The sequence below is a fragment of the Lutjanus erythropterus genome, chromosome 10 (genome assembly GCF_056507025.1).
Source record: "Lutjanus erythropterus isolate fLutEry1 chromosome 10, fLutEry1.hap2, whole genome shotgun sequence".
NCBI lineage: Eukaryota > Metazoa > Chordata > Actinopteri > Lutjaniformes > Lutjanidae > Lutjanus > Lutjanus erythropterus.
In genome coordinates this window covers 15,271,910-15,294,078 of record NC_139326.1, presented here as the reverse complement: position 1 = coordinate 15,294,078, position 22,169 = coordinate 15,271,910, and the positions used below count along the sequence as shown (strand labels likewise).

Sequence of the window (22,169 nt, the reverse complement as noted above, 5' to 3'; positions counted from 1 at the left end):
TTAGTTTTACTGACAATCCAACATACTCAGTGGCCTTCAGGATCTCTGCTTACTCACAAGAGATTGTTTCTGCATCCATCTTCATGTTGTGATTTAATGCATGATGAGAGAAGCATGGCACCCTTTTAATTTAGAAAAGACAGAGCTATCACATTACCTCCTTTCTCTTTTCATTTAGGATTACCCGGTTAAGCCATGGTTCTGCCTGACATAAAACAGACCTCAGAAAAGCTTGAATTATACTGTAGTTAATGGTTTTCCAGTCAAAGTTTGCTGTACTGTTAACTTCAACTGTTGCGTGAACCATCAGGATGCCTCTTTTGCCCTTTGGAAGAAGGTGCTAACTCTCTCAAGGTGCCAACCCAATCTGTCAAAAAAATACGTTTACCTTATACATTCTTGCTAAAGTAGGGTAGACTTGGGACAGTTGCAACAGGGGGTGACTGCAAGTCTTATTCTTCCAATCAGAAACATGCGTAAGTGATCATTTTCACATGCACAGTTAGACCATCCCTCTACCAGGAAGACAGAAGATCTGCTGCTGCATTTATTGAAGAAATAAAATGTTTTGGAAATATTATTATGTTTTCATGAGCTGTATTTTTGTTGCAGTATCCTGAACTTTTGTAGGAATTAAACAGAACTTACTTACACACCTACTCAGCTGGACCATGAATGCGCTGAGCTGAGTGAGGAGTGAGAGGGAGACAGAGCCGTCACACTCTTTTCCAGTGGTGAATTAAGGATTTAATTCGACCAAATCAGAGTTTGTGATTGTTTGAAGATTGGACAGATTAACAAAGACAGTTTAGATGAGTTTTACAAGTTTTATATCGAGTTTGAATGAAGTGTGTTTTACGAGGCTTTAACGATTCAATTAAGCTCGTCTTACTTCAATAAAAAGAGAGAAAATTAAATTCAGAAGGTGAACAATTGTATTACTCTGTTTATAAAGCAAAATAGGTGCGAGAACATTTATTTTCTTAACACTTCTTGAGTTTATTTTGTTTACTGGGCATAGTGATCGTACTCAGCATACATAATGTAGTGCATTTGCCGCATATGCACATCTCCCAGCTGAAACTCGAGAGGATTGGAGGAGTTGGGAGGGGGGAAGAAGATATTACCAGTCGCTGATGGATGGGCTGATGACGGAAAATTTTAACATGTCGTCCCACCCTAGTTGAATTCTTAGTGACAAGTTTAGCATGTTTCTAGTTCAATAGCTAGCACATGATGTTCTGTCATGACTGTGGAGTTGCATCACATCCCCAGCCTAATTCATCAAATTAAAAGCTGCTCTTAACTCACTTTCCAGATGGATATATCTTTTCCAGAATAAAAGACATGCCAACGTGCCAGTGGTAGATCACATTCATCAGCAATCAAAGGTTTTCAAATTAGCAATTAATAAAGTATCAATTATATCATAAAGTTCAAGTAAAAGGCCAAATGTAAGGTCAATTTTCATTATATGTTCCAGATGTATAAGTGATCATAGCTCTTTGACAATTTTTTTCATTATATCGCTCACACATGGCTGGCACGCATGTTAATGAATGAGTAAGTCGGTGAGTCATGGTTTGGGATCCTTCCATTAAGCAGAGACAGGAAGACAGAAAGGGCGAGGAGGAAAGACAGAAAATAAGAAAACAGACAGATGCAGAGAGAAAATTGCTCATAGCTGAGAGCAACCCTGTGTGGTCAGTTTAATATGATTAGAGCTGAAGTCAGCTGTCACTTTGGTTTGCCTAAATGCCTTCACCAGCTTGGAGAGAGATCGAATGAGTGAGCAAGAGCGGACGACAGAAACGATAGCGCGGGCGTGCAGTCTGAGAGGAAATTTGACAATGACCCTGCTGCTAAAATTGGCTTGTTACACTGAACCACACACTTGCACTGTCCAAACACTCAGACGCGGACCGGCAGTCCAAAATAAACTTCCCCCTATGTCCCTTTCAACAAACCCAACCCTCACTCAAGAAAACTAGGAAAAAGATCTGTTGAACAAGACAACAAGCACGCCATCACAGCCAGTCAAAACAAAGGAAAATGGGAAAGGAAATTGAGTGAGAAAGTGCGCAAGAACACGAGTATAAAAATAAAGGCATAATTACAAAGAAAAAGGAAGCTAAGAAAAGATAATAAGAGAGAACAACAGAGCTGAGGCAGAAAAACATGAACAGTAAGAGGTGACGGAGTAAAAGGGGGAAATGGATGAGTAGAGCAGGGAGTGTTAAAAATAAAACAAAGGAATCACTTGTGCTCCAGCACGTCCGCTCATCATACCGCTCTGGGCATTCATGCCAGCCAGCTGTCCTTTTCGAAAAAGACGGATCATCCTCGAATACAGCAGCGTATATAATAACTCTGAAGATGCTACTACAGGCCATTCATTGGGATGCGCAGCCTGTCCGATAAGTCACCAAAGTAATTAGGCTGCTGTTTGCTGTTTACGAATGGCTGCAGTGTTTTGGGGGGTGAATGCTTAAACAGTGGGGTTCACCTTGTGCCTGCTAGACTGGATTACTAACTAGAGGAAGAAACTTTGGCTGCATGATAAAATAGAAAAAAAAATGGGTGGACAGAGCAGTTGATAGATGAACGGGGATGAGAAATCAATTTTCTTACCAAAGTCTTTTAGTGTTTTAACCTCAAACAAAGTTTTTGGAAATGACCTTTAGCTTTTATCGAAGCCACCATTGGCCCTTTTCCATACACCGAGCTGGCCTGGCCTGTCAGCCCAGCATGGCCGGGGGTTTACATTTTTGTTCATGTAAGTCTCTGGGATACACATGCCTTTTCCTTAAATTCTTCACAATAAAAGTCCCCTGTTGTTTCGTTATATTTAACTTTTAGTATGAAGCAGCACAAACAGGAAATCTTTTCCTTCTGGGATTTCATCAGCAGTGAAACCATGATTACAACACAGCGGAAAGCAAATATGAAACAGCAAAATAATGCAGATACCGGGAAGTCCAAACAGTGACACATGTAGGTACAATTTATCCAACCACCAAGCACCTTAACATATTATTGTCTACAATTTAGAGACCCTCACACCTCTGCTTGACAGAACACAGGGAACTCTGCAGAGATAACAGCATTAAATAATCAATGAAGTTGCACTGCTGTACCTCATACGTAAATGTGCACACAGTGACTCAAGAAAGTTAAACCTAGTTCAAATTTGGGTGCAAGCTTACAGAATGGCACACTACCTGGCATACGCCGCTTTGCTTAATGCAGTGAAAACCTGTCATGGCTGAAAGTGCAGAGACATATGACCATGAGTGTCACTGTATGACCGTGTGAGCTGTCCCCACACAGTACGTTCAGTATGTTGATGGTCTGTTTTCTTTCTGAAGGATTCATCGTTACCCCCTGATATCTGGCCAAATAGTAACAAGTTAAATTACCAACATTTCAGGCAAAAGCCCTCTAATGTAGTTAGTGAGAAGCAGAGAACAGGCAGGCCACACTGTGCTATTATTCTTCAATCTACTTGACTTGCAAATTATGTGTTAATAAGTCTGCGGGCTAAATGTTTTTCCAGTCAACCGACGCACAGATATCATGTCTGTCACCTTTGTTACAGTATGACAAGCTTTGCATGTCTGATTTCATATGAAGGCTGACACACAGGGCTTCTGCCTGTTAAACAGCTGGCTTCATCTTTAGTGATGTGTCTCTTCAGTTGCTTGTTGTATTTGATTTATATCTGATCATCTCTGATTCAAATACAGGATCAAATCCACATCAATAATCTTGGCATACACTTCATTTTGAACCTCTTCAGTAGAACCAATTCTTTTGTGAAATTTTAGTGACCAGAGCAATAGAACCCCCTGAATGTAATGCATTTCAATACAACAGTCCTGTATTAAATGTTGTGAAACATAATACAAATATTAGCATATATTATACTAGTGGATATTGAAAATATATACTAGTAAGCTCTGTGGTCATTTTTGAGGTTGCAACTGGTTTTATTATATTGTATTTTATCACCAAATGTCTTATGTCTTTTGGGTTTGAGACTTTTGGATAAACAAAATAAGAAATTTGAAGATTTGACTTGGGGTTTTAGGAAGTTAGTGATAATATAATATAATATAATCCTATTTTTTCACTGTTTTCTGATTTTATAGACAAAATGCCATTTTTTACTTAACTGTAATAAACAATAGATTATGATTTCTTTGTTTATTTACTCATTTGGTTCCACCAACACAAATAGTTCTGCCACCGGACAGGACTGTAGCCAAGCAACACAAACATTTCCCTGCACACTGACGTTAGTCTGCTAGCTACTTTGTGTAGGTCCAGACGTTATCACAGTAGAGCCCTCCTTTAGTTGGCTGGATGGATCCCTAAAACTGCCTCAAGAATGTATTCAGTAGTGTCTTTTTTACAGACTGAATGTCCACATTTACATTTTTGAGATGAGCCAATTTTGAAAGCAAAGAATCAAAAATCTTTTTACTGGCTACACCTGCAGGGGACATATGGTGCAGGGTTGTGAGAGTCACAAGCAAAGTAAAACGGTGAGCTCTCGTTTTGAGATTGTCAGAGTTCGTCTTCAGTCTCTGGACTGAGCTCAGCTCTGTAAAACTTGACTTGACTTACATACAAGTCATATAAGTCAGGTTTGTGTTTGAGACCCCCTTGTCTGTTCTCGAGACTGTTCAGGGATTACTGTTCAACATGTTAAACCTGCCAAACCAATATTTTTTAGTGCTGGTTCTTTGTGTTTAATGTATTTTAGGTGTTGATGTCACTGAGAGCTGCTCCTTGGCTCTCATTATGTGCTGCTTGCGACAATATATTGTTTTTTTTTACTTTCCACAACCATCTGACGACCCCCAGGAATTATCTAGTGATTTTTTTGGGGTATCCAACCCCCAGGCTGAGGACCACTGATGTTAAGGGCAAAATTTAGGAAACTGCCAGTTGGCTGAGGCAAAATAAATACCGACAGGGGAGTTAGCGTTAAGTTAGGTCAAGAAGTTCAGATCATTTAATTTTTCTTTTTTTTTTTTTTAATTTACTTTAATAATCTCCCTGTCATTCAATTTGCTATTTCAATCTGTCTTATCAGCTATTATCAAATTAAGCAAGTGAGTCATTTCCTGTATACTGGTCATGTAATAATCTCTTTTTGATCCTTTTCTGTGATGTAACATCAGTAACAGTCATTAAAACACCTGTAAGGTGGAGTTATACCTGTAGTTTAAAGCCTTGGTGCTGTTGTACTCTATACCAGCACTCAGGAATGCCTCTTGACCAATCAAATTACTTGGTCTGAACTAAATGTATAATCAATAATGAAAATAAGCATCAGTTGCAGCCCTATAGTCCCCACACACATAAAACTAAAGTAACAGAGTTTTAAATAAAGTTGGTTTTATTGGAGGCCTGTTGTGTTGCATTGCATTACAATTGCATCATTCAGGTATGTCTATTTTTCTGGTCACTTAGTGCCACTTACTTTTAATCCTTTCCAATTTTGTGAAAGGTGTCAAGACATGACAACATTCAGATTCACCAGTTTCCTCAGCTGGAAATGAAAAATGCTGCAGTATAGGCTGCTTTATCCCCTAACCCATTAACTGACATGATTTCCATATGCCTTACCCTGCTGGAGCTGTGGTGAAGTGTGTCGCTGTAGACGGTGCCAGTCTCCCAGTTCTTGATCTTTAGGAAGCGGGGGCATTTGGAGGGGCTGCCATTCTGCAGTGACTTGGTGGGTGAGGACCTGCCCTGGGCTGGAGGCTGGAAAGAAAGAGCACACGAGTCATTACCTCAGGCCTTTGTACTGTGTCTAGCCAAGACATTCTGACCTCCGAGACACCTCTGGTGTGAGGTGGGTAAGCTGTTTTATGACCTGGAGTCACACTGAGGAAAGTTGAAAAGAGATGCAGCCCTCCCACTGCACGGAACTGGAGTCAAGTGGCGCAATTGGACATTGATTGGCAAGTTTAAGATGGGCATAACATGAGTTATAGCTGGTGCATTGTTAAAAGGACAATTGTGAAGCAAAGAGCTCTCTCTGTGGAATTCCAGGTCTTTTTTCTCAAGGAAAATCAGTTTGTCATTGTGCTGGAGTCTCTCTAACACAGACTTATGCACAGGAACCACTTACATTCTCTCCGTCTTCCATTTCTGTTTTATTTCCTACTCCACAATAAAGGCAATCAGCATTTAACAGCAGGTTGATGGCAAGCTAACTCTTGGCTCACTGGGTTTTCCAATACTGTAGCTATTGACTGATGAATGCCTGCAATTTAACCCCAAAGCCAACTGTAAATGTTCCCAGAGAAAGGCGGCGAGATCGGGGTAATCAATCCCACACCTTGGAAGCTCTTTCATCATCTCCTATGGTATTGTTAATCGCACAGTAGAGCAGCTTCTGAACAACAGTGACACAATCATCATGCTCGCCGGGGAGATGAATACCAACGGTGTCACGCCAGTTGAGTCTCATTGTCATTTCATGTCCTCTCAAACTGCAGAGAGGAATGAGGAGGGATTGAATTGAATTTGATTTTGCACACACTGGGAGTAAAGAGCTTAGTTCCTGTGTGTTCATGCTCCAGCAGCAGTAACCCCCACTGTGCAGCTCAGATATGACACATTGTTATCACTGAGGTTGTGGACAGGCTAAAAGATCACTGTACCGTAAAGAGGCTCTCAGTCAAACAGGCAAAGAAAATCAGATGCACAGTTTTAAGGCTTGTTGGCATGAAAAGCAGCCCGGATGTATATTTGAATATATGATTATGAGGCTTGTCACTCACTGACTGGAAGCTATAGCTTTGGCATTTACATTTAAGAAAGTCACTTTTCTATTATTGCTGCATGTTGAATTTACAGAGGCCTGTTTATATGAACAACTTGTAAATGTCACTTCACTTTTTTTTTATTTGTACATGTGTACTGATGTAAACTGTAAATGTCAGAGTCGCTGTGGAATGGACGGACATCTTTATAGGCCCTGAAAAAATGTACTCAGTGTAGAGGGAGGTCAGCTATTAAATGACCATTAATTAAATGTTTGGGAAAGACAGAAAAAAGATCAAGAAAGATAAAGGGAGAGAATATAATTGTTCATAAATGGCCCAACTGACCTTCTGCCCAACCCCTCCCCCAAATAGTGAATGTCCAATCATACCAAACAGGCACCTGAGTTGGAAGTCAATCCCTCATTTACCCTCTCACTGTTCCCTGTGTAATGGATCATGAAATTGTTAGCAGACAGAAAAGAAGAGCTCACTTTTTCTGTTCAATTGTCTGTTTTTGTAGGCACTATAGCTTTAGTGGACAGAGTTACACACTCAGGATTTGGATACTCATAGAAAATGGCAGACAGTAGTGCACTATAAAATAAATAGGGTGTGATTTTAAACACAGGCATGCTTTGGATTTCTCCACACACTAAAATGATTGCATGGGGATGTAGTAAGAGCACAGAAAGACTTGGCATTTAAAGTTTTGAGGCTGGTGTATTTATTTATTTATTTATTTACGCCCTTTCAAAGCATAAGGAATGGACTGAACGTCATAGAGACAGGGTTCTCTGTGCATCTTCCAGCAAAATGCTGCTGAATTAGGCCCTTCCTGGAGAATAAAATGGACCGGAGGGAACTGATTAATTCATAGCCTTTAGTTGTGCAAACAGGATGTTTTGATTAGAGTCAAAGTGGTCAAAGACACGAGGCAGACAACATAAAGTCAACCTAGACCAGGTGTGTAAATTATCAATAAATAATTTGTTGTACTGGACTTTGAATCCATTGCATAAAGTTGTTAATTTATGCCACAGGTTTGCTTTTATGTGACAACAGTTAGCATGCCCAGCTTACTATGTAGTATAACCAAGACTTGCTTCCAAACCAAAGAAATAATTTCAGATCATGAATGTTAACATTACTTTGTTGAGTTACAGGCAACGTTTCCAAAAGCCCCATCTATGAGTTTAACATTTGAAGTATTTCCCCTGACAAAGTCGGTCCTGGTTGCTGATGTTAGGCGTTTAGTTTAGCAGCTCTGTATGCACTTTATTGGATTTGGTAAGTTAAAGAAAACATTCAATTGGAAATTGCATTTTCAACCAACTCATGGAGCTAACATTACTTTAATTAGCTAGCTCGCTAGCTACAACTGATAAAAATCTACCAGCAGCAGTTATTTCAACATGCATTTGATGATCACCACCTGGAAATGATGGTCTACGTTTGTCTACACTGGTCTAAAATCAAAGACATATTTTTTTTTTATTTGTTTTTTAAAAAGTTCCAGAATCAATCTACCGTTCTGGCCAAGAACGGAAAGCTTACATGCATAGCAGTTGCATGGCTTAGCAATGCCCAGGTCACTTACAAGACTCACAGGATAAGAAACAAATACATGGATTTAACTGTTATTATATCTTAGAGAAAAACAAAATTTACCAGATAATGATTCTTCGTCTCTTTGTTTGCTAAACCACAAAGTAAGTTCAGCCCGTTTTAATGGCACAATCCACCCCTGTGCGGTCCATATTACAGAGGGAAGTTGCTGGATCCCATCATGGATCCATCAAGCCTCAATGTCAAGAATAAGGTGTGGATGTAACGGGGGGGGGGGGCGCATCCATGCAGCTAGATATGAGGATAATTGAAGCTAATCTGATGAAGATAATTTCATAATGGGGTGTAATTACCAAAATCTTTCTGGTAAATTCAGTTATGCTGTAAAAGTTCCTCATTCACTCATCAATTAAAACTTCTGATGGGAAATGGAGATGATGAGCGCAAGACAGGGGGTAGATGGGAAAACAGAAAAAGATGAAAATGAGACTGACAGTCTGAGAAATGGAAAGAGATGCTACGTTCACTGAATATTTATATGGTTTAGTCGTGTCTTTTTAAGACAAGTAAATTTATGGTTTGACAATTGGCAGCTTACTCAGTGATGATTAAGTCATTGCATGTAGAAAAAGGAGGCAGGGAGGCACATTCTCTGCTTTCAACAGATCATCAAAGGTGGTGTCTCCAGAACTCACTAGCTGGTGGAATTTGACAGAACACTCTGGCACCTTTCATTTGCAGCAGGCTTATTAAACATTAAATTATGCAGAAGCAGAAGCTCTAGCTGGAGGCACATGGACAATCCTTCACCAAACTAATTTGCAGGCCATCGACATGACATTTGAAATCCTTCTATTTAATCATACAAAAAATTTTACTTAAATTTCTCAAGTCATTTTAGTTTGCTGTTTTGAATTTACCAAATTAAACATTTGTGTCTAGCAAAATGCCTGCGGGGGAACTTCTTGCTACATGAGACACAGACACACGCACATACACAGATGCCACTTCCCAAACACACCTCCTCACAAGCACATAGGTTTCCTGGGTCTGAGCACACACAACCAGGGCAAACATATGGCTTCTTACCACATCATACACACATATTCTCTCTAAATGCTGTCAAGCATACATCATCCATGTCCCCCTCTCCCTCCCACTCTCACACAAGTATTCTCACAAGCATGCACATTAACACTCTCTTCTCTGCAGGTCTGAGGGCCTGGATCATTTCAACAGGGGCCACAACTGATGGAGAGTAACAGATCAGCAGCTGCATGCATTCATTATGCCTCCTGGAATAATTTCGCCCCATCCAGCCCCACTGATGAGGGCTCGAGCAACGTCACAAGTGGGTGGAAAACGTGGACCCTGTGCAGATTACGACGCTATCCCTGTCACAGACACTCAGACCTGTGACCAGGCCCTTCTGTGTGGGAGGCATAAGCTGGATTTAATGCAGCACCAGCTTTCCCCCGGAAGGATCTAATGCCGAGGTGATGGGATCTTAAGTAAAGGCTTTGCTACTATGTGCAAAGAAGCAACACAGATGTGCGTGCTCAGTTTTTAAAAAGCATGGAAAGTGCTAATAGTGTGGATTATTCTACAAGGCTAAAGAGCCAGATAGGCGAAGGCAGCCATGGATACACATGCATTATACAGCTGCAGAGATTCACTCAGTGAGCCTGCTCATGGACACTTGCAAACACAAGCACGCACAGAAAAAAGGTCAAAGGCTCTTCCAGTTATTGATCTGAGCAAGTAGACTTGCTCAACTCTTGAAATAAATTCAAGTAAAAGACTTCATATGTGAGCAAAAGTTTGTGCATTTTTTGTTTCATTTTACCTTGTCGGTGTCAGCGTTGTTGTTCAGCACCACCGGCATGTTTTCCAGCATTCTGTTGTTATCTGGCGCCAGCTGGGGAGACGTGCCGTTTCCCACACCAAGGTCCCTAGAAGTCATACAGAGTTTGTCAGGTGTGCATGCTCACATTGGGTAAAAAATAACTCATTACACATGAAAATCCCACATTCAGACACTCAGAGACCTTTCTTCCATCTCTACAAAAAGCAGACTGGTCCACTCTCCAAATGATGTTAGGAATCTGCACACCTGCGTAGGTGTTTTCTCTGTTCAGGATGTGAGCACATCTAGATGAAACTTGGCTTACATCCATCAGGCTTCCTATATTACTTGATTAACCTGTTGCTGTATTGCACTGAGAGAGGGTCCTCTGATATGTCTGTCAGCATCAGCAAATTGTCACCACAGCTCTGCTCCAACTTTACTGTAATTAGTGGCGTAAGCCACAGAAACTCAGAAGAAAAACCTGTTGTGTGCGGGAAAGGAGACACAAGATCTTAAATGTTCACTGCAAAAAAGTGTATGGTCATTGCATACTTAAATGGTCTTAGTTGATTCAGGAGATTACAATTACATTTAGGTTTCTTGTCACAAGTTTACGTGTGGCATTATATCTGCATTTAGGCTGATAAGAACAAAGCCAAACAGTGATGTAGGCCAAGTCTTAACTTATTTGGTCATTTAAACAGATGCAACAACAAATGACAAATCAAGATCCCCAACTGAATGTATGGATTTCTTTGAATATAAGAACACACTAAAGGGACGGTTCAGAGTTTTTGAAGTGGAATTGTATGAGGTATTTTCAGGAGTCAGTGTATTACCTAAAGTGGATGGCAGTCAGCACAGCCCCGCTTTGGAGAAGCAGCAATATCCCAATATCTGATTCTCCGAGCTGGGAGCATGCTCATCAGCATTAGCTATAGCTAATACTATGACTATCGATAAATACCTCATACAACCCCACATGAAACAATCTGAACTACCCCTTTAACTACTCAACTAGCTGTCATTCACTCCCCAGAGATAAAAAGAAACAGGATATGAAAGTGAGAGATCTCACGCCAAGCTTATATGATCCAAAGAGAAGGGGGAGGAGAGATCCTCATGGCAAACCACACGAGATATGCACAAACACAGAAAACTCATCGGTGTGTGATTTCAAGTTTTCATTCCTCCAGTGGAAAACGCCCACACACATATCGCCCCTTACTGTTTTTCGCACTCACCCCCACCCCATCTTTCTCATGTGCATGCATCCATGCTAATTGTAAATCCTCACAGGCATCCCTTATCCCTTTCACACTCCCTGTCACACTGTATCTCTTTATTGGCACAATGTGCAAGTGAATATTTTAATATCCCCGCAATTCAGAGGTGGAGTTCAGACATGCAGAAACATTCAGAGAAGTTGTATGTGTCATTTATCATTAGCTCTGACTCTAACGTGGAGTGTCATCAGCCTCATGCTGGATTGTGAAATTGTAACAGCTTCTTCTCTGAAAACAAGCCATCAGTTATAATGTGTCATTCTGTTACAGGCAAATAATCATCAAGAAATAATTTGAGTGATTTTACTGCACAAATATGCCCAGGAAAAAAAAGGATATTATTGGCAATTTTCTCCACAATGGCCTTTCTTATTAGATAGTAATCACAACTCTTCAGAAAGCCTTCTTCCAAAGCTAAAGCAGAAAATAAAATCAAGATAGCTGACTCTTTAATCATGCTGACCAAATGTCAGCATGTTTTTAGATTGACTATTGGTTTAAAACCCCACACAGGTGGCCCCATTAAGAAAAGCCATTTCATCAAGACTTCACAGTTGACGCTTTCAGTTTTTTTTTCTTTCCTAAGCACGTCTATCTAGAATGCAATGAATCAGTCAAAGTGTATTTATGAAAGAGAGGAGGATGTGCATGGATTGGTCAAGAATGAGTTATTGATTCATGGGAGACTGTAGCCTCAATTTGATTTCAATTGGTCGTGGGAGTACAATAGCAGATAACTGAGACGCCAATATCAACAGTACACAGTACAGACCATTTAGACAGAGTCCAGGATGGAATATTGCACCAGACTGCAAAGCCCCATGAAAAGCTGGTCCAGAGTGAACACTTAAAACAAACAAGCAATATGTGTAAGTCCTCCTCATTAAATGTTACAAAAGAGACATGGAAAATATACAGACTTATCACCAATTCCACACTTGCTAGCTTAAACGCTGCAGCACCTGACCTCCATAACAAAGAGTGACTGTTTGGAAGAAGTTTTGTTCTCTTGCAAGCTGATAAAGAATAGTCTAATGACACGTTTGTGACAGGCTTTGTGTTGCACAGTGCTAATTGGGGTCTACTATGTCTCATTAATATGGGAACTGACATCAATACTAATGAATGCAACTGTCTATCCAAAGTATTTCTATGTGAACTGCAGCAAACTTTCCCAAATAAATTCACAGTGCAATGACATTCTGATGTTAATGCTAATCAACATGAGATTGAAACCAATCTCAGGCCAAAGATGCAGATAAACTACCAAAACCTAGACCAAGACACAAGGATGCATTTAAATTATGGAAAACTTGGCATTTTTTTAAAAGGGGTGCGCATTAGACTATCATGAGACTGTCATAACCATGTTCATCACCGGCGTTACCTACAGTACCCATCACTGTATTCTGTATAATAAAGTTTGCTGGCCGTCTCTCTCTGTGAGACGAGACCAACATTGGTATTTATTTATTTACAAAGCGCTACTTAACAAATCACCAACTTACCTTACATCACTATTACACCTAAGGACAGGAGCTTATCAGACCCGCTCTCAGGACTGGATAACACTTCATGTTCCTCATGTCAGTTCTGAACTAGGAAAGACTGCTTTTAGATTCTGTGCTCCTGACACATGGAATAACTTGCAATGCACTTTAAACTCAGAGTCCCTGATCATTTGGGGAGATTTTAAAAACATGCTTAGAAGTTTTAATGTTCTTACAAGCACATGTTTTAGCTAGGAATTGTATTAATCAATTGTAAATTTCTTATTGGCTATTTATTTTATTATCTCTCTGTCTTTTCTTGTGTTATTTCTATTGTATTTCTGCTTTGTTGCCTAATGTAATCTCTGCATCATTGAAAATGAGGGCCACCCCTCAATGTATTCCCGAGAAATAAATAAAAGTTGAATGAATGAATGTAATGACACTGTTTATGACTATTCTCACTAGACATACTTTGGTCAATTATGTTTTTTTATTGCAAAGTTGACACTGTTTGAGATGTTTGTTATGACAATTTCATATTATTCAAGCAAATAATGTCTTTGTTATGATCAAATTTAAAGAAATAAGTTATTATTAGTCTATTTTGCAACAAGTAAACTTTAATCTGTCCATCCGGGAACTCTATAAATCACCACGGTACTATACTCTGTCATCCAACTGGCTTTATAACATTTAATGATATCCTTATGCCAAGTCCAAAATTTTTATATTACTTTACTGAGGTCAAGAAAAATATTCATGACATGCTTATAATGGTCTCATGATGGCCAGTGTCAAAACCAAGCACATATGACAATATAATATGTTAAAACAAAGATAAACCATTTCTTTAAGTTTGATAATGTCATATGTGGCCATGACAAACACATTCACTGGTTATGCTGACTTGGTTAATGTCAAGTTGTCATAATAAAGAGTCCTCAAGGCAGTTTGATGACAGTATGATGCTCTATCCTGATAGATAGTTTAGTTGTTACTAAAGTGGACTATAATTTTAAGCTTGATAATGTCATACAAAGACATCTCAAACAGCATCAACTTTGCATTAAGAATGACATGAATGACTAAATGGCACTTAAAGACAACAGACATAAACATTCATGGTTAAGACAGTGTAATGACACAGTCTTATGCACACCCCTTCAAATAAAATGTAACCAAAACTGGAACGCTACAGTGTTTGTAAAGATGTTTACATGAACCTACATAAAGCATTTGTCCCTGTAATTGAAGAATAGCAAACAAAGTGGATGAATGTTGCGAGCAATGTCATCTGAGTTGAGGTTTCTGGAGACCAGCGTGCAGACAGTAATTACTTGGCACGGTGCACTGACTCATATTAGATGAATGAGAGCCTGTCTGTGGTAGCTAATGCAACACAGCTGGGTCAGGTAGTTTAGGGACTGCAGGGTGCCAAAGTGTATTTCAATCAGAGGACCAGGTGTATACTCTTGTGTCAGCTAATAACCAACTTGTTGAAGAGTTCTTGACCTAAATCCTGATTCTAATTTGACTGGGCACTAAGTCCAGCCTGCACTGTGGAGGGGGACAAGCACAAAGGCATTTTAACTATGGGATCAATAAGGTAGTATCACAACACAAATTACCAGGCCACTTGAATCTCGGCGTCCCTCCTCCCGACATTCCTCTGGCCTTCTCCATTGATCTCCTTTTTGCTGTTTTTGATGAGGCGCAGCACTGGTTCGATCTCCTTCAGCAGCTCGTTGTTCTCCTCCAGCCCATTGCACAGGAGGGCTCCGCGGCCCCCATCCCTCATCAGCAGGGGGTCCTGGCCCTGCACGCCTCCCCTCTGCAGGAGGGACTGTGTGATGGACGGAGAGGACAGGTTCTCAATGGCCCTGAGCTGGGGCTCCTTGTTGACCTGCTGCTGCTGCCCGGAGCCAAACGGGCTTAGAGGGGAGCAGTGCTCATAGGACTTTGAAGGCGGGAAGGCGGGGCGCGTGACCCTCACTGTGCGTTGGCGGCCATCTCCAGACAGGGTGGTCTCCAGGTGGGTGGTGAAGCCCTCGGGCCCGCGGAGGATCAGCACAGCGTGGCTCTCTGGCGACACGTTCTTCAGCGTCTCCAGGGCCCGTTCGTAGGACAGGTCCACCAGGGGCTTGTTGTTAACAGCCAAGACGATGTCACCCACCTGCACAAGGCCACACTCCTCTGCCGCGCCACCACGAATGAGGTCAGACACGATGACAGGCGGCTTGGACACCCTCTGCTTCACCAGAAAGCCCAGACCACCAACCTTCCTCTTGAAAAGACGCACTGAGATGATGTTGGGCTGCAGCTGGCACACTGTGGGCTCTGACTCCTGCATGGTGCCGGTGTGCGACTGTGTGTGTGTGCTTGCTTATGAGTTTATGTGTGTCCCCAGGGATGTTTCTGAAAAGCAACAGAAGGAGAAGGAGGAGGGGAAATAGAAGTTCTATTAGTTTTAGAGGAAATTACCTTGACTGCGTGATTTGTTTACAGTGCGTTGATTTACCATAAGTCAAAGAGGGTACATAAGTCATTAAGTGTTTTCATAAGGTAATATTACACAGATAATTAGGTCCTGTTGAGCTACACATGCAAAATATTGTCACGGACATGAAAAATCTATTATCCAACCAATCATGCCTGCTTGTACCACTGTGATCCTCAATATTGGCATCACAGTGACTAAACGATGTATCAAACTGTAACATCTCTGAGGCAAATATTGGCTCAGCTACAGTACATGAAGCTAGATGACTAATGTTAACAGGCAAACAGCATTTAGAAAAGCCTCCAGTGGTGAAGTATTGACCCAAGTAATGAGTAAAATCTTGTGGAACTTCCCCTGGTATTTCCTTTTTAAGCTATTATATCCTTTTATTTCACTACATTTCAGAGGGTAATATTGTACTTTGATCTCTGCTGTGTTTATTTAAAAGCCATAGTTGAAGCAGATTAAGATTTTAAATAGAAAAGAAATTATAAAATATGATGCATCATAATAGATTAAACTACCCATCAATATAGCCCAGAGGTGCCTAAATGTATCACGTCATAAAGTCTTCCTAGTCAATCAATGATCGACAAGGGCCACTCTAAATTACAGTCAATCAAAACAGCCAACCTCATTTCTTCCCTTGTTGTTCAAACTTCCAAAAAATGGGATAATTTTGATGGGGACCCCCTAGAACCCACTCAAGGTAGTTTAGTCCCTGGACCCCAGTTTTAAAACCATTGATATAGGCTAATATTATTGGACCTCTTTACTTTGATACTTTAGGTATGTTTTGCTGGTTTGAGTGCAGAACTTTTACCATAAAGGAGTATGTTTACATTAACCCTAACCCTAACTATTTTCAAGCAATTCAAAAAGGAACAGTTCACTCCAAAATCCAAAATCCATATTTGTCCTCTTACCTGTAGTGCTATTTATCCATCTAGATTGTTTTGGTGTGAGTTGTCAGGAGTTTTTTTTAAGATAATCCTGTAACTATTATGGTTGAATCTACCAAAACTACTTTCTTTCTACTAAAGAAAATAGTTCCTCTTGAGTAACCGGGTGAAGATTTCTTAAAAGAGAAACTGGTGTTGAATTTTTCAAATGTATGTTTTGGTGCTCTGAGCACCACAAGCCCAGTGCTATTTATTCTCAGTATAGTTAAGAGAAGGCAGACATCTGTACAGCTGAGAACTACAAAACTTGACAACTCACACCAAAGCTATCTAGATGGATATATAGCACTCTATGTAATACAAAAATATTCTATTTGTTTTATTTTGGGGTGAACTATCCCTTTAAATAGAAAAATAAACTATCTACAAGTTAACATAATTAACGAATCAGTGAAAATGTTTCAATAATAGCTTAACATCATTGGCCATTTTATAAGAATGATACTTTTACTTGTAAGTACTTCGGGTTTTCTTCAGGAGAGGACATGAAATAAAGTTTTTGGTTCCCACTATTTTCAAGTTTGTGTTTTCAACCTTTGAAAACACTAAATATATTTATGTTTTGTAGAAAAAAGGCTTGCCTGTAAATTTGAGTATAAATATAGGACATGGAAGAGCAAATACAGTGACTATTGATGAGTGTTTCCTTAACACAATACTTACATGCACTCGAGCAGTAACGCGAACAGCCTCTTCGTCTATTTAAGCCACATACAGATCACGCTTGCACGCCTCTTTGCATAACAGCTCAACTTTTGATTGGAAAAAAGAACAAGACGAGCGCTGCTAAAGCCGATCACTCCGCTCCTATTACTGCACCCTGCAATGTTTTATTGTCTCTGCACTTGGAATGTACTTAAAAAAACAAAAACAAACACCCTGGCACCATTTGCTAGACGCTCCGGTAAAGCGTTTAGCTTCCATGGAAGTGTTTTACTTGTTCTTTGAAACGGTTGCTTCTGGCCGCGTGGGTGGCGTCGACTGGAATTTACACTGTGATCCACAAAGCTGAAGCTGCTGCGCAACGCAGTGAGTATGAGGGCAGCGGGAATCATTCAGCACCAAGGTCAGCTCTCTGCTCCGCCTTTGCAAAGCTCTCACACTCAGACACTTTTTTTTTCATTTCTGCTCCTCTGCAACAGCTCACCGAGTTGTTTATTTATTTTATTTTTTAACTCTTTCCAACAGCCAGAATAAAGAGAGAATGTCCTTGGATGCATGTTGATATAAAACCAACTTCGCCAGAGCTGAAGCGCTGGCTTATAGTAACACGAAAATACAACAAGAATAAAAGTGTCACAGTTCAACCAATTCAGCTCCACATCCACTGACACTCCGCGTGTCGGTGAAATCACGCATTCAAGAGGTCAGGTCCTCACTTCGTGTCACCCGTTCATAAATATTGACTGAACTGTCCTGGGGCACAAGAATAACTTAAGCAGGCGGCCCTTTAATCCTCACTCTTTGTAGCTGCACCCTCCTAAGATGAGAAATTACCAATAACAGATGTGAATATTGATGGAAATGTGCTCTGAATTTTTAAGATTAAAATCTTTTTTTTTTTTAGATTCCTGCAGTGTCTGGCTCAGGACAATTCTTTATTATAGGCTGCTGCTATAAATATTAACTGTTAGCCAGAGCAAGCAAAGACTGGTTATCATTTAATGCCTTATTCAGAGCTAAATGAACGTTTCATCAGGACAGTTGAATACAGATTCACAGATATCAATAATCACATTGAAATTAATCTGATCTCAGTCTGTTAGCAAATACGTCAGTCATAATAGTTAGCAGTTCATCCATTTGCAGTTAATTCCTGATTTGTTGTTTACTCGTTCAAGATGTCCTTTCAGTGTAAACTAGTTTTTAGTTTTCCTCTGTGCAACGACCTTGTAAATAACATTTAAAAACAATTTGTTTCTTTTCATGCTGTCCTTTAACAGTCACATAGATTTTTTTAACTGCATTAAAGCTACTACAGTGAGTTTAAACTGGTTGTGAAAACAGTCCCAGTTTATTATTGATGCCTCTTTATGACCTGCGTGAACAAACTAAACCATCAGCGAGAAGATGTTTTATAGTTATTATTAATGTCTGCCATGATTGGAAATCAGATGAAACTAGCCTGTGTTTACATTTTCCCAGACAAAGTTATGAGTCATGGGCTTCGTTAGCCAATTATAAAGAAGGAGGAGATTTTTCTGAAGATTTTTTTGACATATTTTGTGGTTATGGTGGTGCAAACTCACTTTTGTCCACAGGTACCTCCAAAAACACAAAATGAAAGCTCACTGCAGTCGCTTTAACATTACATTAACTTCTTATTCTGCCATAAAACCACATCAAACCAACTATTTTGATGGCCTTTCCACTCATTAAGTTTGTTTGTGTCCTGCACTAAGAATCTGACCATGCAGTTATGCCAGGTATCCTCCCCCAGCATGCAACAGCACCAAAACAAACTTGAAGGACAGATTCCAAATCTCTACCACCATTAAAAACATCCAAAGATCAACCAGATGGTGACACATATCTGTAAAAAGTCCTATCTCTGATTTATGTTGTCCAGAGAGGACAAAACAACAGCTAACAATCAGCTACAGAACTGCGTGCTGCTACTAAGAGAAAATCAGTAACCAATCTGTAAGAACAGAAAGATATGTTTACCACCAAATGCGAAGAATCTTAAAAACAGAATTTAAATTACATTAAAAACGCCTAACGTAAAAATAAAGGCTTTAGGACTTTGGCAAATAATATGCAGGAGCAAGTAATGAAAATGTGTAGTTTGGTTTCACATTCTCCTCAATTCAATCGTCAAAAATGCACAAGATGTTCCCACCGAGCCTGAATTTTATGGATATTTGCCAAAGCAACAAGTTCTGGCGACACTTTTTGGCAGAAATAGAAACAACAACAACACAAATAAGGCTTCAAACTCCTATATTTTGTGTGACAAAGATATATTCAGACAAAACACATCCTGTCGTAGCCACAGGTTTGCACATTAGTTCAGGACCGCTCCATCCTCTCTCAATAATAGCTCTTCTACACCCTCATCCAGCAGGGGAATGCGCAGCCTAATTTTCCTCAGAAACAAAAGAATAAACGAAGAACATTGCAATGAAACAACAACTCACCCCTGAGAGCAAGCTGCAGTGAACTTGGGATAAAACTCCTGCGCTCCCGCGTCTCTTCCTCAGCAGCTGCTGCACAGGTCTTTCATCCAAAAACGTCTCCAAGTCGCAGCGACGCGCTCTGCCTCTCTAGAGACGAGGCACGCTTGTGCCTTTCCGCGCACCGGGGCGCCTTATAAATACAGAGCAACGGGAGACACAGTGACGAGCTGAGAGAGAGCCGTGCGCGGCCATTTAAATCAACTGTGGGTGGATTTAGTTATGTCGGCTATCGTCATCACTCAGCATGCAACAGCAGAGTCTATCCTCACATACACACTCTCATCCTAGAGCCCACTGTAGGCCCTCAGAGGGAGGCAAGGGAAAGGTAAGGTGTGTCACTGATATGATATGTGGACTTAGAGAGTGATGCTCTTGAACTTGCAGTAAAGTCGGATGAGTTGGGGAGGGGATACATATTTCAGCACTGATGTGTAATGGACCAGAGAAGCAGAAGTTTTGACTGAAAATACAAAGCAGGGGTTTAAAAATATGAATCCCCTTCTTTTATTTTACACTATAAACACCTCTAGCACCATGCATATACCACCCCCACCCCCCCCCCCCCCCCCCCCCAAAAAAAAAGAAAAAAAACGAAGGTAAGAGGAAAATTCCTGTTGCTTACTTCACAGTTAGCGTGCAGATAAATGGGAAGTCAGTGGTTTTCTAAAATATTAAAATACTAAGATATTTGTAAAATGTACAGGACCGTATGTGGGGTATGCTCATTGAACACGCACACAAGCATACGCCTGGCGGAGATACGTAATAACTCAAGCATCAGTATGCTGCGAATCTAAAAGAACCAGTAACAAAGAAGTCCAACTTTTCTCCGAGACAAACGATCGTTGCGGGTGCAGAGCCCAGGGTTCTGCTGCAGGCAGTGCAAATAACCCGCACCTGGCTCTGATTAAACCAGGCTCCTCCCACTTCCTGCTCCTCGTTAAACAGCTCCTCCCCCAGACCTGCTCTTCACAACAACAACACGTTTGTTTGTATAGACAATTTTACAGCCGACGTCATCGAAAACCTGCGTGTGCATTTCCGGAACAGAAGTAGTGGGGGTCTCCCCCAGTCATCCAGACAAGTTATTAAGCTGCAGATGTTGAATTTAATATTCTACCAGCACCAAAATCACCAAAATGTGTTTGTTGAGTATATGATACTTCAGAATTGATATTCAATATAAATTGTGCAAACAGTGGCGTCTGTGGCTGCAAGCTATTAAATGTGTTGACTGGACTGAGGAAAGGATCAAAACTGTTTGCAGCAGCCCACTGACAAGCTGTTGTGGTCCGCCATGCTTACGTTGCCAAAATGCACGCGCAGCTTTCTCATTGTTTACGAACTGTAAAAGGGTCTGTAGCCTTCATCAATGCAAGAGATGAAAATCCTTACTCAAAAGACTGAGCACAGTAAAAGCCATGGTGGTGGAGGCTTTTGTCCACAGGGACCTCCAAAATCAACACAGTATGAAAGTTTATTGGTAGCGCTAACATTACATTAACTTCTTGTTGCCATAAAACCATATAAAGCCAACTATTTTTCATGGCCTTTGCAGTCATTATTCCAACTGGTTGGTCTTCATACTTTAAGTTTTGTTTGTGTCCTGCAAGAATCGGACCATGCAGAGTTAAGCCAGGTATTATCCTCCACCAGCATGCAACAGCACCAAAACAGACTTGAAGGACAGGTTTCAAATCTCCACCACCATTATGCAACAAAATCATCTAAAGACCAATCAGATGGTGACACATGTCTGTAATAAGTCCTTCTATCTGGGATTCTGTTGTCCAGAGAGGACAAAACATTGCTAGCAACCAGCTACAGAAATGCATGTTGCTACTAAGAGAAAATCAGTAACCAATGTAAAAGAAAAAACATGACATATTTAACACAACCTGAAAATCATCATTTAAATGGGTCATTCCTAGCACTGAGTGCCATTTGAGTCTCTATTTCATAATGTGGTATATTTTGTGTAAAAGTGGGCTAATATTTATTTTTCGCTCACTTTTCACTCATCACTCTTTAATTAATCGATTTTTCCAGTGTTTTAGAATGGTTCACTGATGTTGTAAAGCATAACATGTCCACTCTGTTACCCTTGTTTATATTGGAAACTGATTGAAACTGATGAATTTTGGAATTTTAAAAAATATTGTTAGTAAATACATTAAAAATCCTTCTCTGTGGTCACCATGTGCTAGCTTGTTGTTCATCACAGGACTAGTAATATCTGATGTTAGCTTAAAATGTCCCCCCTGTTATTGTCCACCCTGTTACTGTTTTGCATGGTAACAGGGTGGACACATAGTAACAGGGTGGACATAAGAGGGCTAGATGAATTAGTGTTTTCACCATTATTTTTTTGAATTTTTTAAATTTGATTTATTATTATTATTATTTATTGTTTGTCATTTATGCTTTTAAAAAAAGATTGATCAAAACAATATGAATCTATTTGTCAGGGAATGGTGTTGTCTGCTGCAGAAAAAAGGCCTGAAGTCATTACAAAAGAAAACATTGGGCAGTGATGCGTTGTCAGTTAT

General features: G+C 40.2%; 1 protein-coding gene across 2 annotated transcripts in view; it reads right to left on the bottom strand.

The window, feature by feature from the left end:
* Window positions 1-19,734, bottom strand: part of nos1 (nitric oxide synthase 1 (neuronal)) — a 48,802-nt gene extending 29,068 nt beyond the window's left edge. For both annotated transcript variants that reach the window (XM_084728369.1, XM_084728370.1), the window contains exons 1-4: window positions 19,582-19,734; window positions 14,608-15,394; window positions 10,198-10,303; window positions 5,638-5,775 (exon numbers count right to left, since the gene is read on the bottom strand). In XM_084728369.1, the coding sequence (XP_084584495.1) occupies window positions 5,638-5,775; window positions 10,198-10,303; window positions 14,608-15,329 (966 nt within the window). In that variant the 5' untranslated portion in view covers window positions 15,330-15,394; window positions 19,582-19,734. The remainder of the gene's footprint in view (window positions 1-5,637; window positions 5,776-10,197; window positions 10,304-14,607; window positions 15,395-19,581) is intronic.
* Window positions 19,735-22,169: the final 2,435 nt, after the last annotated feature.